The 19,951-nt window shown below is 41.0% G+C and overlaps 1 protein-coding gene across 2 annotated transcripts in view; it reads left to right on the forward strand.

Moving 5' to 3' along the window:
• SCTR (secretin receptor) overlaps positions 1-19,951 on the forward strand; it is a 112,528-nt gene that overhangs the window by 5,334 nt on the left and 87,243 nt on the right. For both annotated transcript variants that reach the window (XM_037001082.2, XM_073241329.1), the window contains exon 2: positions 17,161-17,281. In XM_037001082.2, the coding sequence (XP_036856977.2) occupies positions 17,161-17,281 (121 nt within the window). The remainder of the gene's footprint in view (positions 1-17,160; positions 17,282-19,951) is intronic.

Raw genomic sequence — 19,951 nt, forward strand, 5'->3', positions numbered from 1 at the left:
GTCTGTCCAGCCCAGGCAGTAAAGAGCCCTTCCTCTGCACCCTGGCCATTCTGGCCACAGTCGCACCTCTACGCCTCCATGCCCAGTTTCTAGGAAGAAGCGTCATGATCATTGCCTCCATTTCTACTCACGTCCCAACTTGCTGCACCCTGGCTCCTGCCCAGCACCTGCTGAAGTCTGTCCTATGTGTGGCCTTCATTTTGCCACATGCACTGTGCTTTTCAGTCCTGGTCCTACCTGTGGTGACCACATGGTTTGTGAGAGACTGGGTGCTCTGAGTAATGATGTGGAGATAGCAGGCATACCCTCGGACTGTCCTGGGCACAGTGGGCATGGTACCTGGCCTCTTGGATGCAGTCTGTGCAGGGACACCCCTCCTTTCCACTCTCCCCTCCATTGGTTTCTGCTCTGTACAGACTCCCAAATCCACCCCACCTCCCCTGCTGTTCCTCCTCACATCCTATGAGCCCAGTGAGGGTCACTTCACCAGGCTCTGACTTCAGCCCTTGCTCTCCTCACTCTGCTCACTTACCCTGTGATTTCCCGGGCAGTCCTCCCATGCCATAGATCTAACCTTCCTAACTTGCCCATGTCATAGATCCAACCTTCCTAACTCGTCTTACCCCAGCAACCAAGCACCCAAACCAGATGTGCAGGAGCCACACTGTCCGCTGCCCTCACCCCCCCACACAGTCCACTGCCTGCCCTTACAGAGTGCCCTGCTCCTGTCACACCTGGGCCCTCTTCCTGTGCAATGAGCAATCCTCACTTCGGCCTGAATGGTGGAGCCACACCCCAGGGCCCTGCAATCACACCGATCCATCATGGTCTCCAGCCACTGACCTTGGTGGACTGCCTTGGAGACCACAAGCCTTAAGAGCAGGAACCGTGTTCCAGAGGCAGGCCTTTCTGGCTGAGCTTCAGGAATGGCTGGCAAACACTTCTTGGCCAGATGGGAGAATGGTTTTTGTAGGAAAATAAGACTTAGAAATAAAGGTAAAATCCTTAATTGTGCCACTGCCTCACCCAACAGATACCCAGAAGATGTTGCCTTAAAGACCTAGAGAGGAAAAGAGTTTTTAAACTTGGAGAGAAGACCTCTGGTGTCCATAGCAAGCTCCCAGTAGCAAAAAAGCAAAGCTGCTCAGAGTCCAGCAGGTACAGACCTTCATCCACCATCTCATGTAACCATGCAAGAAATCTGCTATCATCTATTGGGGCTCCAGGGAGCAGACTCTGAAGTGAAGTTAAATGACAGGACATCTTATCAGGGAGCACTCATGGAAGCAACGTCTATGGGTGAAAGGGAAGACGTGAGCTGGAGTTGGCAAAGGCCGCAGAGGTGAAGGACTCATTCCTACATGATGGCCCCTACTTCACACACCACTGCAAGTGGGACCACCTGTACTGACTGACAGCTATGAACTGGGAGTTCCCACAACCCTGTTCTTGGATTGGATAACTTGCTAGAATGGCTCACAGAACTCAAGAAAGCACTTTACTTACTATTACTGGTTTATTATAAAGGATACAACTCAGGGACAGCCAAATGGAAGGAATGCACAGGGTGAGGAAGGGGGCACATGGAGCTCCTATGCCCCCTGTGGGTGCCTGGCTCCTGCAGCACCTTGATGTGTTCACCAACCTAGACATTCTCCAAACCCTGTTGTTTAGGGTATTTATGGATGTTTCATTACCTAGGCATAACAGACAAAATCATTGTGCATTGGGGATTAACTCAACTCCAGCCTCTCTCTCCTCTCCAGTGGTCAGAAGGGTTGTGCTGGAAGTTCCAACTTCCTGGTGACCAGTCCCCACACTAAAGCTGTTCAGCGGTCTCCAGCCACCACTCATCATATTAGCATATTAAAAAAGTCACTCATCTTTTGAAGATTCCAAGGGTCTTAGAGGTTCTTGTCTTAGGAACAGGGAACTAAGACCAAATACTATAACGGAAGAGGATCGTCTTCCCTCTATCACTCAGGAAATGATGAAGGTTTTAGGAGTACTGTGCCAGGAACTAGACATAAAGACTAAATATGTCCATCTTATTATTATCATGGCATTACATTAAGACATACAGTTAAAAATGGCAGATTCACCACATGTGTTTACCTACTTTGTCCTGAAAACTCCTTTAAAATGACCTTTAAGAAATCAAAAGTGTATAAACTCACCAAGTCAAAGAAAACAAGATAAGAGACAACAATGAAACAGAGAATTCAAGAAATCTTTTGGAAATGGAAGGCAAATGAAGCAGAGGTAGCAGAGCAGGAAAAATAACAACCTGAATGCCTAGAATGGGAGGAGGAGGCCTTGATAAGAAACTGTCCAGTTGGCCTGCAACACCATGGAGAGGTCCAAACTGGCCTGCAGCACCATGGAGAAGCCCAAACACAGAGGAGAAACTCCCAGGGATACTGACTGGATCTGTCAGCTTGATTATTTTATGGTGAAGGCCACCAGTCAACAAACCGTTCAGGCCCACAGAAGGTTCAAGGACTACTTTTGGGCTTCAAGTTTAGATATGGCATGAGGATGGCTTCCAGTGGGGAAGCAAACCTGCAGGAAAAAGAAACTTCAAGGAAACACAGACCATGCAGAGAGGAGAAAAAAAATTAAAAGACGTGACTGCAACTAATGTCCTGAAATACAGAGCTTTAAGAAAGATGCCAGGGCCAAAAAGAGGAAGTGTGGGTAAGAGGATGCAACGGAAAAAGAATCATCAGAGAATAAAAAAGGCTGTTTGGAAACTAAGTGAGTGACAACAAAACATTCATTAGAAAACTCAACAGATGGTGTCAAGAACACTCCCCAAGAAGATCATGGAGACAGAGTGGCTGAAGAAGAGTAGAGAGAGGCAAAAAGCTTAGGAGATGGATCCAGGTTGTCCATTATTCAACTAACATGAGTTCCAGGAAGACAAAATAGAGAAGATAAAGGGAGGAAATAATAAGATAAGTGACATAAAAATTTTAAATTCCCAGAAATGAAGAACACAAATCTTCAGAGAGAAATGACACTGAGTATCTAACCAATGAATTAAAAAAGAACCATTTCATCAAGGAATTGAAAAATAATTAAAAACACAAAAATCATAAATATTTGTAGAGAGATCACAGAAAGGCTGTGCAAAAGGTTTGGAATCACAATTGGATTTCTTATCAATAGGAAGAGAGAAGGAGAAACACCTTCAAAATTCAGAAGGAAAATTATTTTTCACCTTGAGTTCTCTACCCCAATTATTAATTAATTTGATAATTAGTCAAATAAATAGAAGCTTTCTCATGTATGCTTTCTTAGGAAGTTACTAGGGAATGTGCTTCTGCAAAACAAGGAAGGAACTAAAGCTAGGAAAAAGACATGGGACCTAGGAAACAGAACTCTAGCCAGGAGAGCTGGGGAGAGGGTAACCGGAACCTCAGTGGACATCAGGCCCAGATTGGAGCAAGAGGAAGGAGGACTGTGGCAGAGTCTCCAATGGCAAAACAAATAGAACTGGTGATAGATGTCTAACAGCTGTTGGAGCACTTAGAAAAATTAGCCATATGTACACAGAAAATTAATCAAATGAGAAAACAAAGTAATTACTGACTTCAGGAGAAACAAAATGTACAAGAGACATAATCATTTTGTATGACTAGACTCAGCAGTGAGCAATATTTCATAGTCAAAATAAGTCATTATAAATACAGACCATTCATTTAACTAAAAAGTTAAAAGAGGTATATGTGACATATAGGGTTGGGGGAGAAGTATATGCAGGGAGATTAAGAAACATCTAAATCTTTATCATCCATATAATACAGAATGTATATGATAGATAATGTCTAAAATTAACAAACCAACAGGGAGCGGTATAAGAATATAATTTTAAAATATGGAGATAAAAATGAAAATAAACAGATAAAAAGGATTGAAAGTGGTTGCCCTGGAGAGCAAATAAAGATTAGGCATGGGAACTGATGTTTTTCATTATAAACTCTTTGGTATTAGTACAAGTAAAAGAAAATAACCCATGTATCTCTTTCTTCAATCCCACAGTGCAAATTGCCACCAATCTGGGGGAAACTTCCCTCCCTATGGGCACATTGATGCTGCTCTAGAATCTGTTTTCTATGCTGTGTCAGCTATGCTGCATAACAGTTGCAAAACTGTCAGTGGCATGCAGAAGACAGTATTTCTTTCTTAGTGTTTGCAAGTGAGCTAGGGTTTGACTGATCCAGGCTGGGATCCAGGCTTGGCTTCAGCCTCTGGGTCAGGTCCGGATCTGCTACACATGCTATTCATTCTAAGACCAGCAGGATAACACAAGTGGCAAAAAAGCAAGAGAGTAAGCACAGCTGTGCAAGTGTATTCCAAGTCTCTCTTCATAGAAATCTACTAATACTTTGCTGACCAGTCACATGGCCAACCCCAAGCAAGGAGTACACTCTATTCACCATAAGGTCGTAGGTATAAACTCCAGTAAGGAATTGGTACCAATAATTCTAATTGCAATATGTCCTTTTCTCTTTTGTTGGTAGTAAATCTCCTGAATCTGAGTTCCTTTGTCTATGTTAACATCAAAAGAATGTGATGGAATGGGGAAGTTCAGAAGCACAATCCAGGATGGGTTTTGTCCTCTGAATCCAGCAGAACAGTCAAGCCTGACGTGTTGCCCTCATCCCCATGATTGAATGTGGCTCATTATCATATCCACACATGGAAGAGGAAGACATGTCTCTTTCTTTATATGGGCATAAGATAGCATTTGCACATGTGTCTTTTGCTCCAGTACATTGCTAGAACCTAGTTACCTAGGCACACTTCAGTTGCAGGGAAATTAGAAGTTCTAGTCTCCAGATGGGCAACCATATATGCCCAACTGAATTCTGATTACAAAAGAAGAAGGGATGAATGATTATTGCAGAGACAAAGAGCAGTCTCTGCTAGAAGAGGTTATCACTGGAGGTAAGAATGGGAACAAGGAGATGGAATGAGGACTTATATTTCATACATTATGCTTGTAGCAAATCTGACTCAGTTCATTAACCTTTAAAGATGAAAAGAAATAGTGTCTTTTTTACACTAATAAATTAACTCCCTCTGAGACCCAACCCCCCTTTACTAGTGACTCTCATTGATACTTTCTGCTGTTTCCCAAACAAGTGGCAACTCTTTTGACATGCTCACTTAGTGATAGCTGGGATATGTACACATTGGTTAAGTAGGCTACCTTCCTATATATATTTACATATTATTTTTGAAGTTTAGTATAATTTTCATAATACTTTCATATATTCTCTTCCAAATTTTTCTCTAAATATATGGTACATTTTATATCATCACAGTCATACATATACAATTCTGTGCCTTGTTTTTCTCATTTAATATCATGTGGCTGAAGATATCTCATCAAATATTATTTCAACATTATAGTATTATTTATTATTTTAAATGTTAACTGAGTATTCCCTTAGATATTTTAATTGCCTTTTTAAAATTGAAACTTTCAATTTTTACATAATTGTAGGTTATAAGAAATAACACAGAAAGATCCTGCATATACTTTTCCCAGTTTCTCCCAATGATAAAGTCTTACACAACTATGTATAGTACAATATTACAACCATGATATTAATATTGATACAGTCAAGGTACAGAACATTTCAATTACTCCAAAGACATGGTGCCCTGTTATAGTTACCACTTCTCCCCAAGCCCACTCTTTCTTTAACTCTTGACAGCCACTAATCTGTTCTCCATTTCTATAATTTTGTCATTTGTCTCATTGTTCTATCAACTCTTGAGAACGGGGTGAGAAGCCTCCAACTATAGTTGCAGATTTGTCTATTTCTCCTGTCAGTTCTATTAGTTTTTGCTTAGCCTATTTTGCAACTTTGTTGTCTGGTGTATACATATTTAGGATTGATATATCTTTTTTGATGGATGTCCCTTTTATCATTATGTAATGTCCCTCTCTCTAGTCATTGTTTTTACTTTACAGTCTGCTTTATCTTATATTAATATAATCACTTGTTAAATTAATCTTTGCATGATATATCTTTTCCATCTTTTTAACTTTCAATTTGCCCAAATAATTATATTTAAAGTGAGTTTCTTATAGACAGCCTATGGTTTAGTCGTGTTTTAAAATACAATACACCAAAATCTCTTTTAATTGGTATTTTAGACCACTTACATTTAATGAAATTTTTGGTACATGAGTACTTAAGTCTGTCATTTTATTTCCTCTTTTCTAGTTGCTCAGTTTTCATTTCTCTGTTTACTTTTTTCTGTCTTTCTGTAGGTTACTTGAACAATTTTTAAAATTCCATTTTTGTTAATCTTAGTGTTTTTTGAATAAATCCCTTTAAACAGCTTTTTCAGTGGTTGCTCTAGGTATTATATTATCTATACATAACCTATCAAAGTCTACTAGTGTTGTTATTTTACCAGTTCAGGTGACATATAGATATCTTAACTTCCTACTCTTTATGTTCCTTTACCATCCACCATTTATAATAATTATCTTAAATATTTCTTCTGCATTCATTTAGAACCACATCAAATTGTGCTACAATTTTTGCTTTAACCATTCACATTATTTAGAAAACAGAGGAAAGGAAAGCCTACTGTATCTACCCACATTTTCCTGTGTTTTCTTCCTTTTCAATATTCCAAGTCTCTTTTTATTTTTACCTTTCTGTTTAAAGAATTTCCTTTAGCTATTATTTTAAAGCAAAAATTCTTTTGATTTTTCTTCTCTGAGAATGTCTCAATTTCCCTTTCATTTTGATAAGCTATTGTTTCAGTATAGAATTCTGGGTTGACAGTTCTTTCATCACCTGAAAGATATTGTACAACTTTCTTCTGGCTTCCACAGTTTCTGGTGAGAAATCAGTTGCCATTATAATAGTTTTTCCCGAGTAGGTAAAATATAGTTTTTATCTGTTTTTCAGATTCTTTTGCCTTCAGCTTTCAAAAATGTGTTATGATATATCTAGGTGAGGATTTCCTTAGATTTCTCCTTCTTTGGATTTGTTCATCTTGGATTTTTAAGTGCATGTCTCTTGTCAAAGTTGGGAAGTTTTCAGCCCCACCTTCTTTCTTTTCTGAAACTCCTATGAAATGAATGTGGATATTTGGTATAGCCCCAAAGGTTCCTCAAGTTCTGTTCATTTTCATTTTCATTTTCAGCTTACTGTATCTCTGTTCTTCAGATTGAGTAATTTTTACTTTATCTTCTAGCTCACTGATTCTTTCTCTATCCCTCCCACTATACCAGCACCATTCTACTGTTGAGCCTTCCCACTGAACTTTTTATTTCAGTCCTTGTCTTTTCCACTCTTATGGGTAAAATTGTAACATTTCCAGAGTATCTCACCTGGCTTTAGTGCATTTTCACGTTCTCAGGGGTGGAGAGAAGTTTATCTCCATGTTAATGGATAATTACCTGGACAACCTAGAGCATGTCCGAAACTGAGAGTTTAAAGGGAGGGACTTGCTTGATTGCTTGCTTCTTCCAGAGCAGGGGAGAGAGACGGCCCTGGAGTGCATTTGTAAGCAATAAACGGGTTTTAAACTTTATTTCTCCCTTTGACTGATATTGGATTTTATAAGTATTTTGCCCCAGGATTTATTCTCCCTGGACTTACAATTCTAAAATATACATTTGATTTTTCTTAAGTTTTCTTTTTCTTTGTCGAGGCCTTATTTTTTGCTGATGTTTATATTTCCATATTTGTTTCAAGCATATTCATAATTGTTCATTTTATGATGCCTACTTTAAAATCTTTGTCAGATCATTCCAACATCTCTACCTTCTCAGTGTTGGCATTTATTGATTATATTTTTTTATTCAGTTGATGTCTTCTTGGTTCTCAGTATGATGAGTGATGGTTGATTGAAAGTTGGACGTTTTTGTTTTGCTATAAGACTTTCTATTTTAGTTTTCTTTTTTTCTGATGGAGGGCAAGGGGTGAGTGTTGTTTCATTTCTGTCAGTTAAAAGTAGAAGCCCAGCTTCCCCACTCCACCTTATTTGACACTGGCAAAGGGTAGAGGGTCCACTCCTTACTGATGAGTTAGGGGTGGGAGTATCTGGTCTCTGCCAACACTGCAGTGTCAGTGGCTGCATTACCAGTAGGTGACAGTGAAAGTCCTCAGTCTCCATTAGGCCTCCTTTCTGTTGAGAGAACTTCCTGTAGCTATTCTTTTATGGTAGGACCACTGGCAACAAATTCTTTTAGTTTATCTTACCTGAGAATGTCTTGATATCCCTTTCATTACTTGAAGATTTTTTTTACTAAGCATAGGATTCTGGATTGACAATTCTTTTCTTTCAGCACTTCTGATACCACTCCAGTGGGCAGACAGAGGAGCACCTCATTACTTCTGCATTGGGGTGGAAGTCGAGTCTCTACAGATGTCATGGGTTAGCAGAATTTTTGTTACCATGTAGCAGGGATGAAAGTTCCAGACCTCTACTTTGCCTTCTCTGATACCACCCTGGCAGGGAGGTTGGGGTGCTGTGCTAGAGCCTGGAGAAGGTGAAAGTGTAGCCTCCCCACTTGATCTTCCCTGGGGTGGGGGTGGGGCCACAGTTTTTTCTTCAGTGTTTGGCTGTAGTGGAGTGGTTACTCTGTATACATTTTCTGTCTGACTAAACTTCCTCTTTCCTGGTCCTTGACTAAAGAGAGAAGGTTTTTGTTGGGGCTTTTTGATCTGCATCTGGTTCCATTTCCTTATTGCTGACTTCTTCAGTTCCAGTAAGGGAATATATGAGGTGAAAAGAAACTCTGGGGGAGGAGCCAAAATGGCTGCATGAGTAAGGCAGTGGAAATCTCCTCCCAAAACCATATATATTTTTGAAAATACAACAAATACAGCTATGCCTAACAGAAAGACCAGAAGATACCGTACAACAGCCAGGCTACATCAACATCTTCAAGAACTCAGCATCTTACAAAAAGGGTAAGATACAAAGCCACAACTCAGAGGGACCTGAGCAGCACCCCCTCCACACAGCTCACAGGTGGAAGGAAAAGAACCAGAGCAGAGAGGGAGTGGAAGCACAGGACTGCTAAATACCCAACCCTAGTATTCTGCACCAGGAGCACAGACACACATTGCATGGTGTACTGGATATTAGAAAAATGGAAAAGTAAAATCAGCGAGCAGATCCAAACAGCTGGCTCCCCTGGGACAAAAGAAAAGCCAGTGCTTTTTGAAAGTCTTAAAGGGACAAGGGCTTAACAGCTGGAATCGTCCTGGCACACAGAGCCCAGCAGGCTGGGAATCCTAAGGAACTTCAGGCACCCTAACCCCCCGGGGTGGCAATGCAGCTTTGAAGCCCCTCACGGCAATAAGCAGTCTGCCATTCATTCCCCCATGTTGGTGCTGCCCAGCCACAGTGGCGGAGGAGCTGGGGAGTGCCCCACCCACAGCAACCACACAGAGTCTCCTCCCAGCACACAGGTACATGGGCCAGACCCAGAGGCTGCTGCCAGTGCACAGCTGCCCTGCGCAGACAGAGGAAGTTAGGGCAAGGGTGGAAGGGGTGCCATTCTCACAGGAGAACACACCTGGCGCACCTGTCACTCCCTGCAGGGCTGTGGGCTACCCAGAGGGCTGCCCCGTCCACTGCAGCTCAGGGGATTAACCCAGAGGCTGCTCCCAGCGTGCCGCTAACTGACAAGCAGTGGAGAAAGGCAAGGCTATCAGCAAGCAGGAAAGGAATTTGTTCTCTCAGCTGACACACATGCCACCTGCCTATGACTACCTCTATTGCCATGAAAAGACAGAAGAATTTGGTCCAGTCGAGAATCACCCAGACAACCCCAGAGAGAGGGTCTGGAGAGATAGATATAACCAATCTTCCTGAAAAAGAATTCAAAATAAAGGTCATAACCATGCTGATGGTCATGCACAGAAATATGCAAGAGCTAAAGGATCAAGTTGGGAGGGAAATAACAGAAAAGAAACAATCTCTGGAAGGACTAGATGAGGTGCAAGAGATTGTTAATGGAACAGTAATCAGAGAACAGGAATACAGAGACACTGAGGCAGAGAAAGATAAAAAGATCTCCAGGAATGAAAGAATATTAAGAGAACTGTGTGACCAATTCAAACGGAACAATAATCGCATTATAGGGGTACCAGAATAAGAAGAGAGAGAAAAAGGGATAGAAAGGGTGTTTAAAGAAATAACTGCTGAAAAATTCCCCAAACTGGGGGAGGAAATAGTCTCTCAGATCATGGAAGCCCACAGATCTCTCAACACAAGGGACCCAAGGAGGACAACACCAAGACATATAATAATTAAAATGGCAAAGATCAAAGAAAAGGAAAGAGTACTAAAGGCAGCCAGAGAGAGAAAAAAGATCACCTACAAAGGAAAACCCATCAGGCTATCATCAGACTTCTCAACAGAAACCTTACAGGCCAGAAGAGAATGGCATGATATATTTAATGCACTGAAACAGAAGGGCCTTGAACTGAGAATACTGTATCCAGCACTATTATCATTTAAATATAAAAGAGGGATTAAATAATTCCCAGACAAGCAAAAGTTGAGGGAATTTGCCTCCCACAAACCATTTCTACAGGATATTTTAAAGGGACTGATCTAGATGGAAGCACTCCTAAAGCTAAATAGATGTAACCAGAGAAAATAAAATCACACCAAAGAAAGAAGACCAAACAAACACTAACTAAAGGCAAAAAATAAAATCAACTATTCACAAAAGCAGTCAAAGGAAATACAAAAGAGTGCAGAATAAAATTCCCAACATATAAAGAATGGAGGAGGAATAATAAAAAGGTAAAGAAAAAAAGAATCATCACGCTGTGTTTATAATAGCTTAATAAGTGAGTTAAGTTAGACAGTAAGATAGTAAAGAAGCTAACTTTGAACCTTTGGTGATCATGAATATAAAGTCTGCAATGGTAATAAGTACATATCTTTCAGTAATCACCCTAAATGTAAATGGATTGAATGCACCAATCAAAAGACACAGAGTAATAAAAGGGATAAAAAAGCAAGACCCATATATATATGCTGCTTACAAGAGACGCACCTCAAACCCAAACACATATACAGACTAAAAGTGAGGGGCTGGAAAAAGATATTTACTGCAAGCCAAAGGGAGAAAAAAGCAGGTGTTACAGTACTTGTATCAGACAAAATAGACTTCAAAACAAAGAAACATGAGCTAAAGAAGGACATTACATAATGATAAAGGGATTCAACAACAGGATATAACCATTATAAATATATATGCACCTAATACAGGAGCACCAACATATGTGAAAGAAATACTAACAGAATCAAAGGAGGAAATAGAATGCGATGCATTCACTCTAGGAGACTTCAACATAACACTCACTTAAAAGGACAGATCCACCAGACAGAAAATAAGTAAGGACACAGAGGCACTGAACAACACACTAGAACAGATGAACCTAATAGACATCTACAGAACTCTACATCCAAAAGCAGCAGGATACACATTCTTCCCAAGTGCACATGGAACATTTTCCAGAATAGACCACATACTAGGCCACAAAAAGAGCCTCAGTAAATTCAAAAACATTGAAATTCTACCAACCAACTTCTCAGACCACAAAGGCATAAAACTAGAAATAAATTGTACAAAGAAAAGAAGAAGGCTCACAAACACATGGAGGCTTAACAACATGTTCCTAAATAATCAATGGATCAATTACTAAATTAAAACAGAGATCAAGCAATATATGGAGACAAATGACAACAACAACACAAAGCCCCAACTTCTGTGGGATGCAGCAAAGGCAGTTCTAAGAGGAAAGTATATAGCAAGCCAGGCCCATTTAAAGAAGGAAAAACAATGCCAAATGAATAGTCTAAAGTTACAATTATTGAAACTAGAAAAAGAAGAACAAATGAGGCCCAAAGTCAGCAGAAAGAGGGACATAATAAAGTTCAGAGAATAAATAAATAAAATTGAGAAGAATAAAAGAATAGAAAAAAATCAGTGAAACCAGCAAAATAGATAAGCCCCTGGCCAGAATTATTAAGAGAAAAAGAGAGTCTACACACATCAACAGAATCAGAAATGAGAAAGGAAAATTCATGATGGACCTCACAGAAATACAAAGAATTACTAGAGAATACTATGAAAAATTATGTGCTAAGAAATTCGATAACCAAGAAGAAATGGATAACTTCCTAAAAAAATACAACCTTCCAAGAATGACCCAGGAAGAAACAGAAAATCTGAACATACCAATTACCAGCAATGATATTGAACTGGTAATCAAAAATATTCCTATAAACAAAATGCCTGTCCCAGATGGCTTCACTGCTGAATTTTATCAAACATTTAGAGAAGACATAATACCCATCCTCCTGAAAGTTTTCCAGAAAGCAGAAGAGGAGGGAATACTTCTAAACTCATTCCATGAAGCCAGCATCACTCTAATACCAAAAATAGGCAAAGACCCTGCCAAAAAAGAAAATTACAGACCAATATCCCTGATGAACATAGATGCAAAAATACTCAACAAAATATTAGCAAACCAAATTCAAAAATACATTGAGGGTCATACACCATGATCAAGTGGGATTCATCTCAAGGATGCAAGGATGATACAACATTCAAAAATCCATGAACATCATCCACCACATCAACAAAAGGAAGGACAAAAAACACATAATCATCTCCATAGATGCTGAAAATGCATTCGACAAAATTCAACATCCATTAATGATAAAAACTCTCAACAAAATGGGTATAGAGGGCAAGTACCTCAACATAATAAAGGCCATATATGACAAACCCACAGCCAACATCATACTTAACAGTTAGAAGCTGAAAGCTTTTCCTCTAAGATCAGGAACAAGACAGGGATGCCCACTCTCCCCACTGTTATTCAACATAGTATTGAGGTCCTCGCCATGGCAATCAGACAACACAAAGAAATACAAGGCATCCAGAATGGTAAAGAAGAAGTCAAACTGTCACTATTTGCAGATGACATGATATTGTACATTAAAAAAACCCTAAAGAATCCACTCCAAAACTACTAGAACTAATATATGAATTCAGCAAAGTTGCAGGATAAAAAATTAATACACACAAATCTGTTGCTTTCTTATATGCTAAGGATGAACTAGCAGAAAGAGTAATCAGGAAAAGAATTGCATTCACAATTGCCTCAAAAAGAATAAAATACCTAGGAATAAGCCTAACCAAGGAAGTGAAAGACCTATACCCTGAAAACTACAAGGCACTCTTAAGAGAAATTAAAGAGGACACTAAAAATGGAAACTCATCCCATGCCCTTGGGTAGGAAGAATTAATATTGTCAAAATGGCCATCCTGCCTAAAGCAATCTACACATCCAATGAAATCCCTATCAAAATACCAACAGCATTCTTCAACGAACTGTAACAAATAGTTCTAAAATTCATATGGAACCACAAAAGACCCTGAATAGCCAAAGCAATCCTGAGAAGGAAGAATAAAGCATGGGAGATCTCGCTTCCCAACTTGAAGCTCTACTACGTAGCCACAGTAATCAAGAAAATTTGGTACTGGCACAAGAACAGAGCCACAGACCAGTGGAACAGAATAGAGAGTCTAGATATTAACCCAAACATATATGGTCAATTAATATATGATAAAGGAGCCACAGACATACAATGGGAAAAATGACAGCCTCTTCAACAGCTAGTGTTGGCAAAACTGGACAGCTACATGTAAGAGAATGAAACTGGATCATTGTCTAACCCATACATAAATGTAAATTCAAAATGGATCAAAGACCTGAATGTAAGTCATGAAACCATAAAACTCTTAGAAAAAAACATACGCAAAAATCTCTTGAACATAAACATGAGTAACTTCATGAACATATCTCCCTGGGCAAGGGAAACAAAAGCAAAGATGAACAAGTGGAACTATATCAAGCTGAAGAGCTTCTGTACAGCAAAGGGCACCAACAATAGAACAAAAAGGTATCCTACAGTATGGGAAAATATATTCATAAATGACAGATCCGATAAAGGGTTAACATCCAAAATACATAAAGAGCTCATGCACCTCAACAAACAAAAAGCAAATAACACAATTAAAAAATGGGCAGAGGATCTGAACAGACACTTCTCCAAAGAAGAAATTCAGATGGCCAACAGACACATGAAAAGATGCTCCACATTGCTAATCATCAGAGAAATGCAAATTAAAACCACAATGAGATATCACTTCACACCAGTAAGGATGGCCACCATCCAAGAGACAAACAACAACAAATGTTGGCAAGGTTGTGGAGAAAGAGGAACCCTCCTACACTGCTGGTGGGAAATTAAATTAGTTCAACCATTGTGGAAAGCAGTATGGAAATTCCTCAAAAAACTCAAAATAGAAATACCCTTTAACCAAGGAATTCCACTCCTAGGAATTTATCCTAAGAATGTAGTAGCCCAGTTTGAAAAAGACATATGCACCCCTATGTTTATAGCTGCACTATTTAGAATAGCCAAGAAATGGAAGCAACCTAAGTGTCCATGAGTAGATGAATGGATAAAGAAGATGTGGTACATATGCACAGTGGAATATTGTTCAGCCATAAGAAGAAAATAAATCCTACCATTTGAAACAACATGGATGGAGCCAAAGGGTATTATGCTCAGTGAAATAAGCCAGATGGAGAAAGACAAGTATCACATGATTTCAGTCATCTGTGGAGTATAAGAACAAAGAGAAAAACAAAACAAAACAGCAGCAGACTCACAGAACCCAAGAATGGACTAACAGTTACCAAAGGGAAAGGTACTGGGGAGGATGGGGGGAAGAGAGGGATAAGGGGTAAAAAGAAACTCTGGGAACCAGCTGCTGTGTCTTCCTTGAGTCCCAGATGATTAGTCACTTTGCCTTCTTGCAATCTTCAGGCTTCTTATGCTTGTTTTAATATATAATGTCCAGGATTTTCACTGTACTTATTGGAAGCAATGGGGAAAAGCATGTTTATTCCATCTTCCTGGAATCAAATTCATCTCTTTTTTTTTCCTATTAGATACAAAGTTGGAACAGAATCTTCCTATAGAAAGCTTTTCCCACATGGATGGATTCCTAAAAGTAGAGTCAGTTGGCCAAAGGGTCTGAACATTTTTTTAGTATCCTTAATATACAGTTACATGAGCAACATTGTGGTTACTAGATTCCCCCCATTATCAAGTCCCCACCACATACCCCATTACAGTCATTGTCCATCAGCATAGTAAGATGCTACGGAATCACTACTTGCCTTCATTGTGCTATACAGCATTCCCCGTGCCCCCCCTACATTATGTGTGCTAATCATAATGCCCCTTATTCCCCTTCTCCCTCCCTTCCCACCCACCTCACCCCCAGTCCCTTTCCCTTTGGCAACTGTTAGTTCATTCTTGGGTTCTGTGAGTCTGCTGCTGTTTTGTTCCTTCAGTTTTTGTTTTGTTCTTATGCTTAGGGTCTGAACGTTTTTGTGACAGAATATTTGATGAAATTATTTAAAATATTGTACCTATTTATATCCAGCAATTTCTCACCTTTCTCACTAACAAAGTATTGGTAGTTTTGAAATGGCACTGAACAGAATGTGTGTCTATTTGAGATCTTTAGTGAACTAAAAGCAGTGCCTGTAAATCTGAAGGTAGATATTTCTGTTCAACCTCTTCTGCTGCCTCCACTGAAAATCTAGAGGTTACTGGAGACTATGGGTTTCAGTGAGGACCATACAGGAACCCCACAATAGGACTAGGGCATGAGTGTGTGTGGCTGCATGCCATTGCCAGTTCCTTGGACAAATCCTATATTCGTAGGGAAACTGCATGTTTCGATGTAAATATCTAAATAAACAAGTAATGTGATGAGGTCATTTGCTATGTTGTGTAAGGAGTGAGATGGAAATGCGGGGTGAAGAATGGGGAAGGAATGAGCATAATATAAGCTGAGAGCTGGACAGCCCCAGGCATTTCTGCAGCAGCTCTGCTATGACTGATCATAGGTTCTGGGCCAAGGGAGGTGATGTGTGTGTTCGGTGGGGACCACAAGCCCAGCCAGTTGGTGTCAGGGAGTGGGAGGATAAGAACAGCTGCTGACGATAGATCTTTTCTGACTACATTAGTGGAGGGCCATAAGATGTGCAAGCTTCAAAACAGGAGTTAATCAGGAGATTATTTACATTTGCCTTTGGAATCACTTGAATAGAGTGCTACCTTAGCTGCCCTTCTCTGGCCCAGAGCTTTTGTTTTTTATTTTGGCCATTTTGGAGTGTGACCTTGTCCCTAGGGACATCTCCTGCTCTATTATGTTGGAATTTCCATCTATGAAGCATTAGTGTACAATTGACAAGAAAGCGTAAAATTTGGTCCTTGGCCTCTCAGAAGGCTGTTTTCTGAAATCAGGATCCCCGGACAGGACCTTGGTCACCCTTATTGGTGTGTTTCCTTTTCTGGCTATCTTTATGGGGTAGTTTGGAGAATTGAGTAAGTTAATGTATGTGAGAAGATTCTGTAATATTAAAGTTCCATTCTCTGTACAAAGTAAAATAAGAGTCTAAGTCACTGAGCTTTTCAGTTGTTCATTCAATCATTCATTCACTTCTTTATCAAGTCACAGGCACAAAAGAAAGAATGGAGCTGTGCTCTGGAAATCTACTGTAGAAAGATCTAGGAAGTCAGGACTGTGTGCCAGTCTCTCTGTCACTCTCCTGTCCAGTCCCTCTCTGCTGTCCTGTTTGCCTGGTTTGGGCATGTGATCTCTTCTCTGGGTCAGGGAGAGGGTAAAGGGTACATTTCAAAGACCTTTTCTGAACCAAAATTAGGCTTGTAAAACCTGAGAAACAAACACTGTTGGAGTGGAATAAATGAATTTCTACAGACTAATAGTAAGGTGCCCAGAAAGCAAGTAACTCATTTGGACTTGGGAGTCTTGATAAACTTAAGAATAAGATTTTCAGTGGATGAGAATCATAGCTGCCTTCACTGTATTCTGAATTCCCTCCCAGGAGTGGCTGCTTCCATTTCACTGTGGACTAGGAGCTCCTTGCAGGCAAGGCTTTGCCTTCCTCATTTTGATCCTCACTGTCTAGCCCCCATTGTTGCTCACAGGAAGTTCTGCTGCAGTGATGAGCATTCTTGGTTTTGGACTTGCAGGTTGGAGCCCTCCCCCGACTGTGTGATGTGCTGAGGGTGCTGCGAGAGGAACAGGACCAATGCCTGCAGCAACTCCCCAAAGAGAGGACAGGAGACCTTGGTACAGAGCATCCAGCCCCAGGTATGTGGTCTACCCCAATCCTCTCTTGGACACGGATCATGTCTAGTCCCACTGGGTTAAGGTAGGGAGAATTATTTGTCAAGGCAGTGTACCTGCCTTGGTGAGAATTATTTGTCAAGGCAGTGTACCTCCCATCTGTCCCGACCTGCAGGACTATCAACGGGGGTCGACGACCTGGAGGAGGGAATTGAAAAATAAAAAAGAATGGGGCAAGGGACACAAAGAACGACCAGCAAGATAGGATGTCTGATCAAGCTGGCACAGTTTATTGTTTGCAGGCTCAATTTATACAGGTTAGCAAGTAAGGGGTGGGTCAGGAGATAATTGGACCTTAGGTGGCGCTGGCGGGAACAGAGGACCCGGAAGAGAAGCGGGGAGTTCTCCGTTTTGGGGGTGGGGGCCCTTGGGAGGGAGATTTTAAGGGAGGGGCTTTCCCCTGGGGCAGAGGGTGTTTCTTGATTAACAAAGGACAGAAAAAGCACATGTTGCGAGGTAGCCTAACCACTAGCTCTAACCTAGGAGTTCACTAAATGTGTTTCTTGGGTAACGTGTGGATGGATTCATTGTTGCTGACTGTACAGGAAAGACTTTACTCAAACGTTGCTGTTGTCTTAAGGCTTTTGTGACCGAGTCTGCCTAAAGGCCCACAGGTTTTCTCCCAACATCTCCCCCATTTTTCTTATATTGAAACAGCCAGCCTAGCTCTGGCTGGGTCAAGGCCTGTGCCTGTCTTAGGTTGTATGGCTGAAGGAAATCCTTACCCATCATGGGGCTATAGTCTTCTAGCGACTATACCCTGTCTTAGGTTGGTATTCCCTATACAACCATATCTTACCCGTCATTGGCTACCAGTCTTGACTTGATTTGTTGTAAAAATGAATATTTTTGAGTGAGAATTCTGTAAAGCTGAGTACTCCAAGGGGGGGGGTACAGGGGTCTGATCCTCAGTGGGTACCTGGCATATGGGTGCCTGGCACGCGAAGAGAGCTCCTTTAGTCTTACAGACTGTGCTGAAGAGAAGGGAGTTGCTTGATGACGCACGAAATGTCCTTATTTTTTGAGGAGAGGAAGATGCTGGACACAAACCTCTATGCAATCAGACATGTCCCTCAAGGCAGGTTTTTCGCTGCCATTACCCTGGGTACTCAGCCAGCTTACTCAAGGACTCTTAGCATATCTGCTGGAGGAGGGAGCTTCTTCATCATCACTATCACGAGCAAGCCTGTGATAGTGGACTTGAATAGGCTTGCCTACAAGGGTGTCTATTTGCTTTTTTACAAGGCTCTTCAGATGTTTAAGAGCCCAAGGGCCAAAAGACAAGAGCAATATTAATCCTATAAGGGGGCCTAAGAGAGAGGGCAAAAGAGTAGTGAGCCATGGGGAGGTAGAGAACCAATTTTTATACCAACTTTCACTCTGCTCTCTTCCTATTCTTCTTTTCTCTAACCCTTCTCTGACCCTTCTCATACTATCTCTAACAACCCCCATTTTGTCAGTATAGAAACAACACTCTTCTTTTAGGGCGGCGCAAAGCCCGCCCTGCTGCAGAAAGAGCAGATCTAGTCCCCTGCAGTTTTGGAGAACTACTTCAGTGAGGGACGAGATAGAATCTGTCAGGTCAGAGATTCCTCTTTGCAATTCTTGGATATCTTGGTCTATAGTGGCACTGAGTTCGTGATAGCGAGAGTTAGAAAGAACTAAGGAAGAGATGCCCGTACCGGCACCTACAGCTCCTAAGCCAAGCAAAACAGCAATAGTTACAGCAGTAATGGATTCTTGGCGGGAGCGTTTAGGGAGGGAAGGGTCTGAAGATTGTTCCCAGATATGGAAGAACTCGTCAGACCGGTAGTAAATAAGCCTGGGTATAACTTTTACGAGAACACAAAATCCATGTTCTTGCAATACGGGGTTGTAAACACAGGGGGTGAGTCCATCTAAGCGAGCCCACCAAGCGTCTTTTGGGGGAGTAATATATTGGGGTCTCTGTTCAATGGGGAAGATTTCTCGACAGAGGTGAGTATACTCATGAGGGATTGTTTGAGGAATATTAGTTATACAAGTCCCATTACCGACTACTTGGGCTAAGGTTAGGCCTTCCCAACTAGCGCATTCCCAACGACAGCTGTGAGTATCATTGGAGGTAGAGAAATTGCTAGGGATGGCAGCGCCTTCATAGAAGGGGGGGGAAGAGAGATAACATAACCAACATTTGGTGGTAAGCTCAGGGGTGGTGGAATTAATACTAAGAAAGGTTTGGTTTATGAGAGTGAAGACAAGGTTTTTAGAACTCGCTGGAGTGGGCACTAGCGGTGTAGGGAAGGGTTTAAGACTACTAGTTGTAAAGCTATGTTTAGGTGAGAGGGTGGAGAGCTTTGGTGAGGGAAGGTGTTTCCCACCTAGGACTGTATTTGGGCCTATGGCAACAGAAGGGGTGGCGGGGAGCTCTTTAAGGAGTCTAATAGAAAAGGTGATGCCTTCGTCATAATGGTCTTTATATAAACGAAGGCCCCAAGTGTATCCTTGCACCCAGTTTGAGGCTTGCATCCCTTTTTCAGTAAGTGTGATGGAGAGAGGATTGCACCACCCTTTAGCCCTATTTTCAGGTTTGCACTCGGGGAGTATTTCAGGGTATTTATGCCCCTCAAAGGGGCTGTGGGAATAATTGGCTTT

Source organism: Manis javanica, chromosome 7 (assembly GCF_040802235.1).
Source record: "Manis javanica isolate MJ-LG chromosome 7, MJ_LKY, whole genome shotgun sequence".
NCBI lineage: Eukaryota > Metazoa > Chordata > Mammalia > Pholidota > Manidae > Manis > Manis javanica.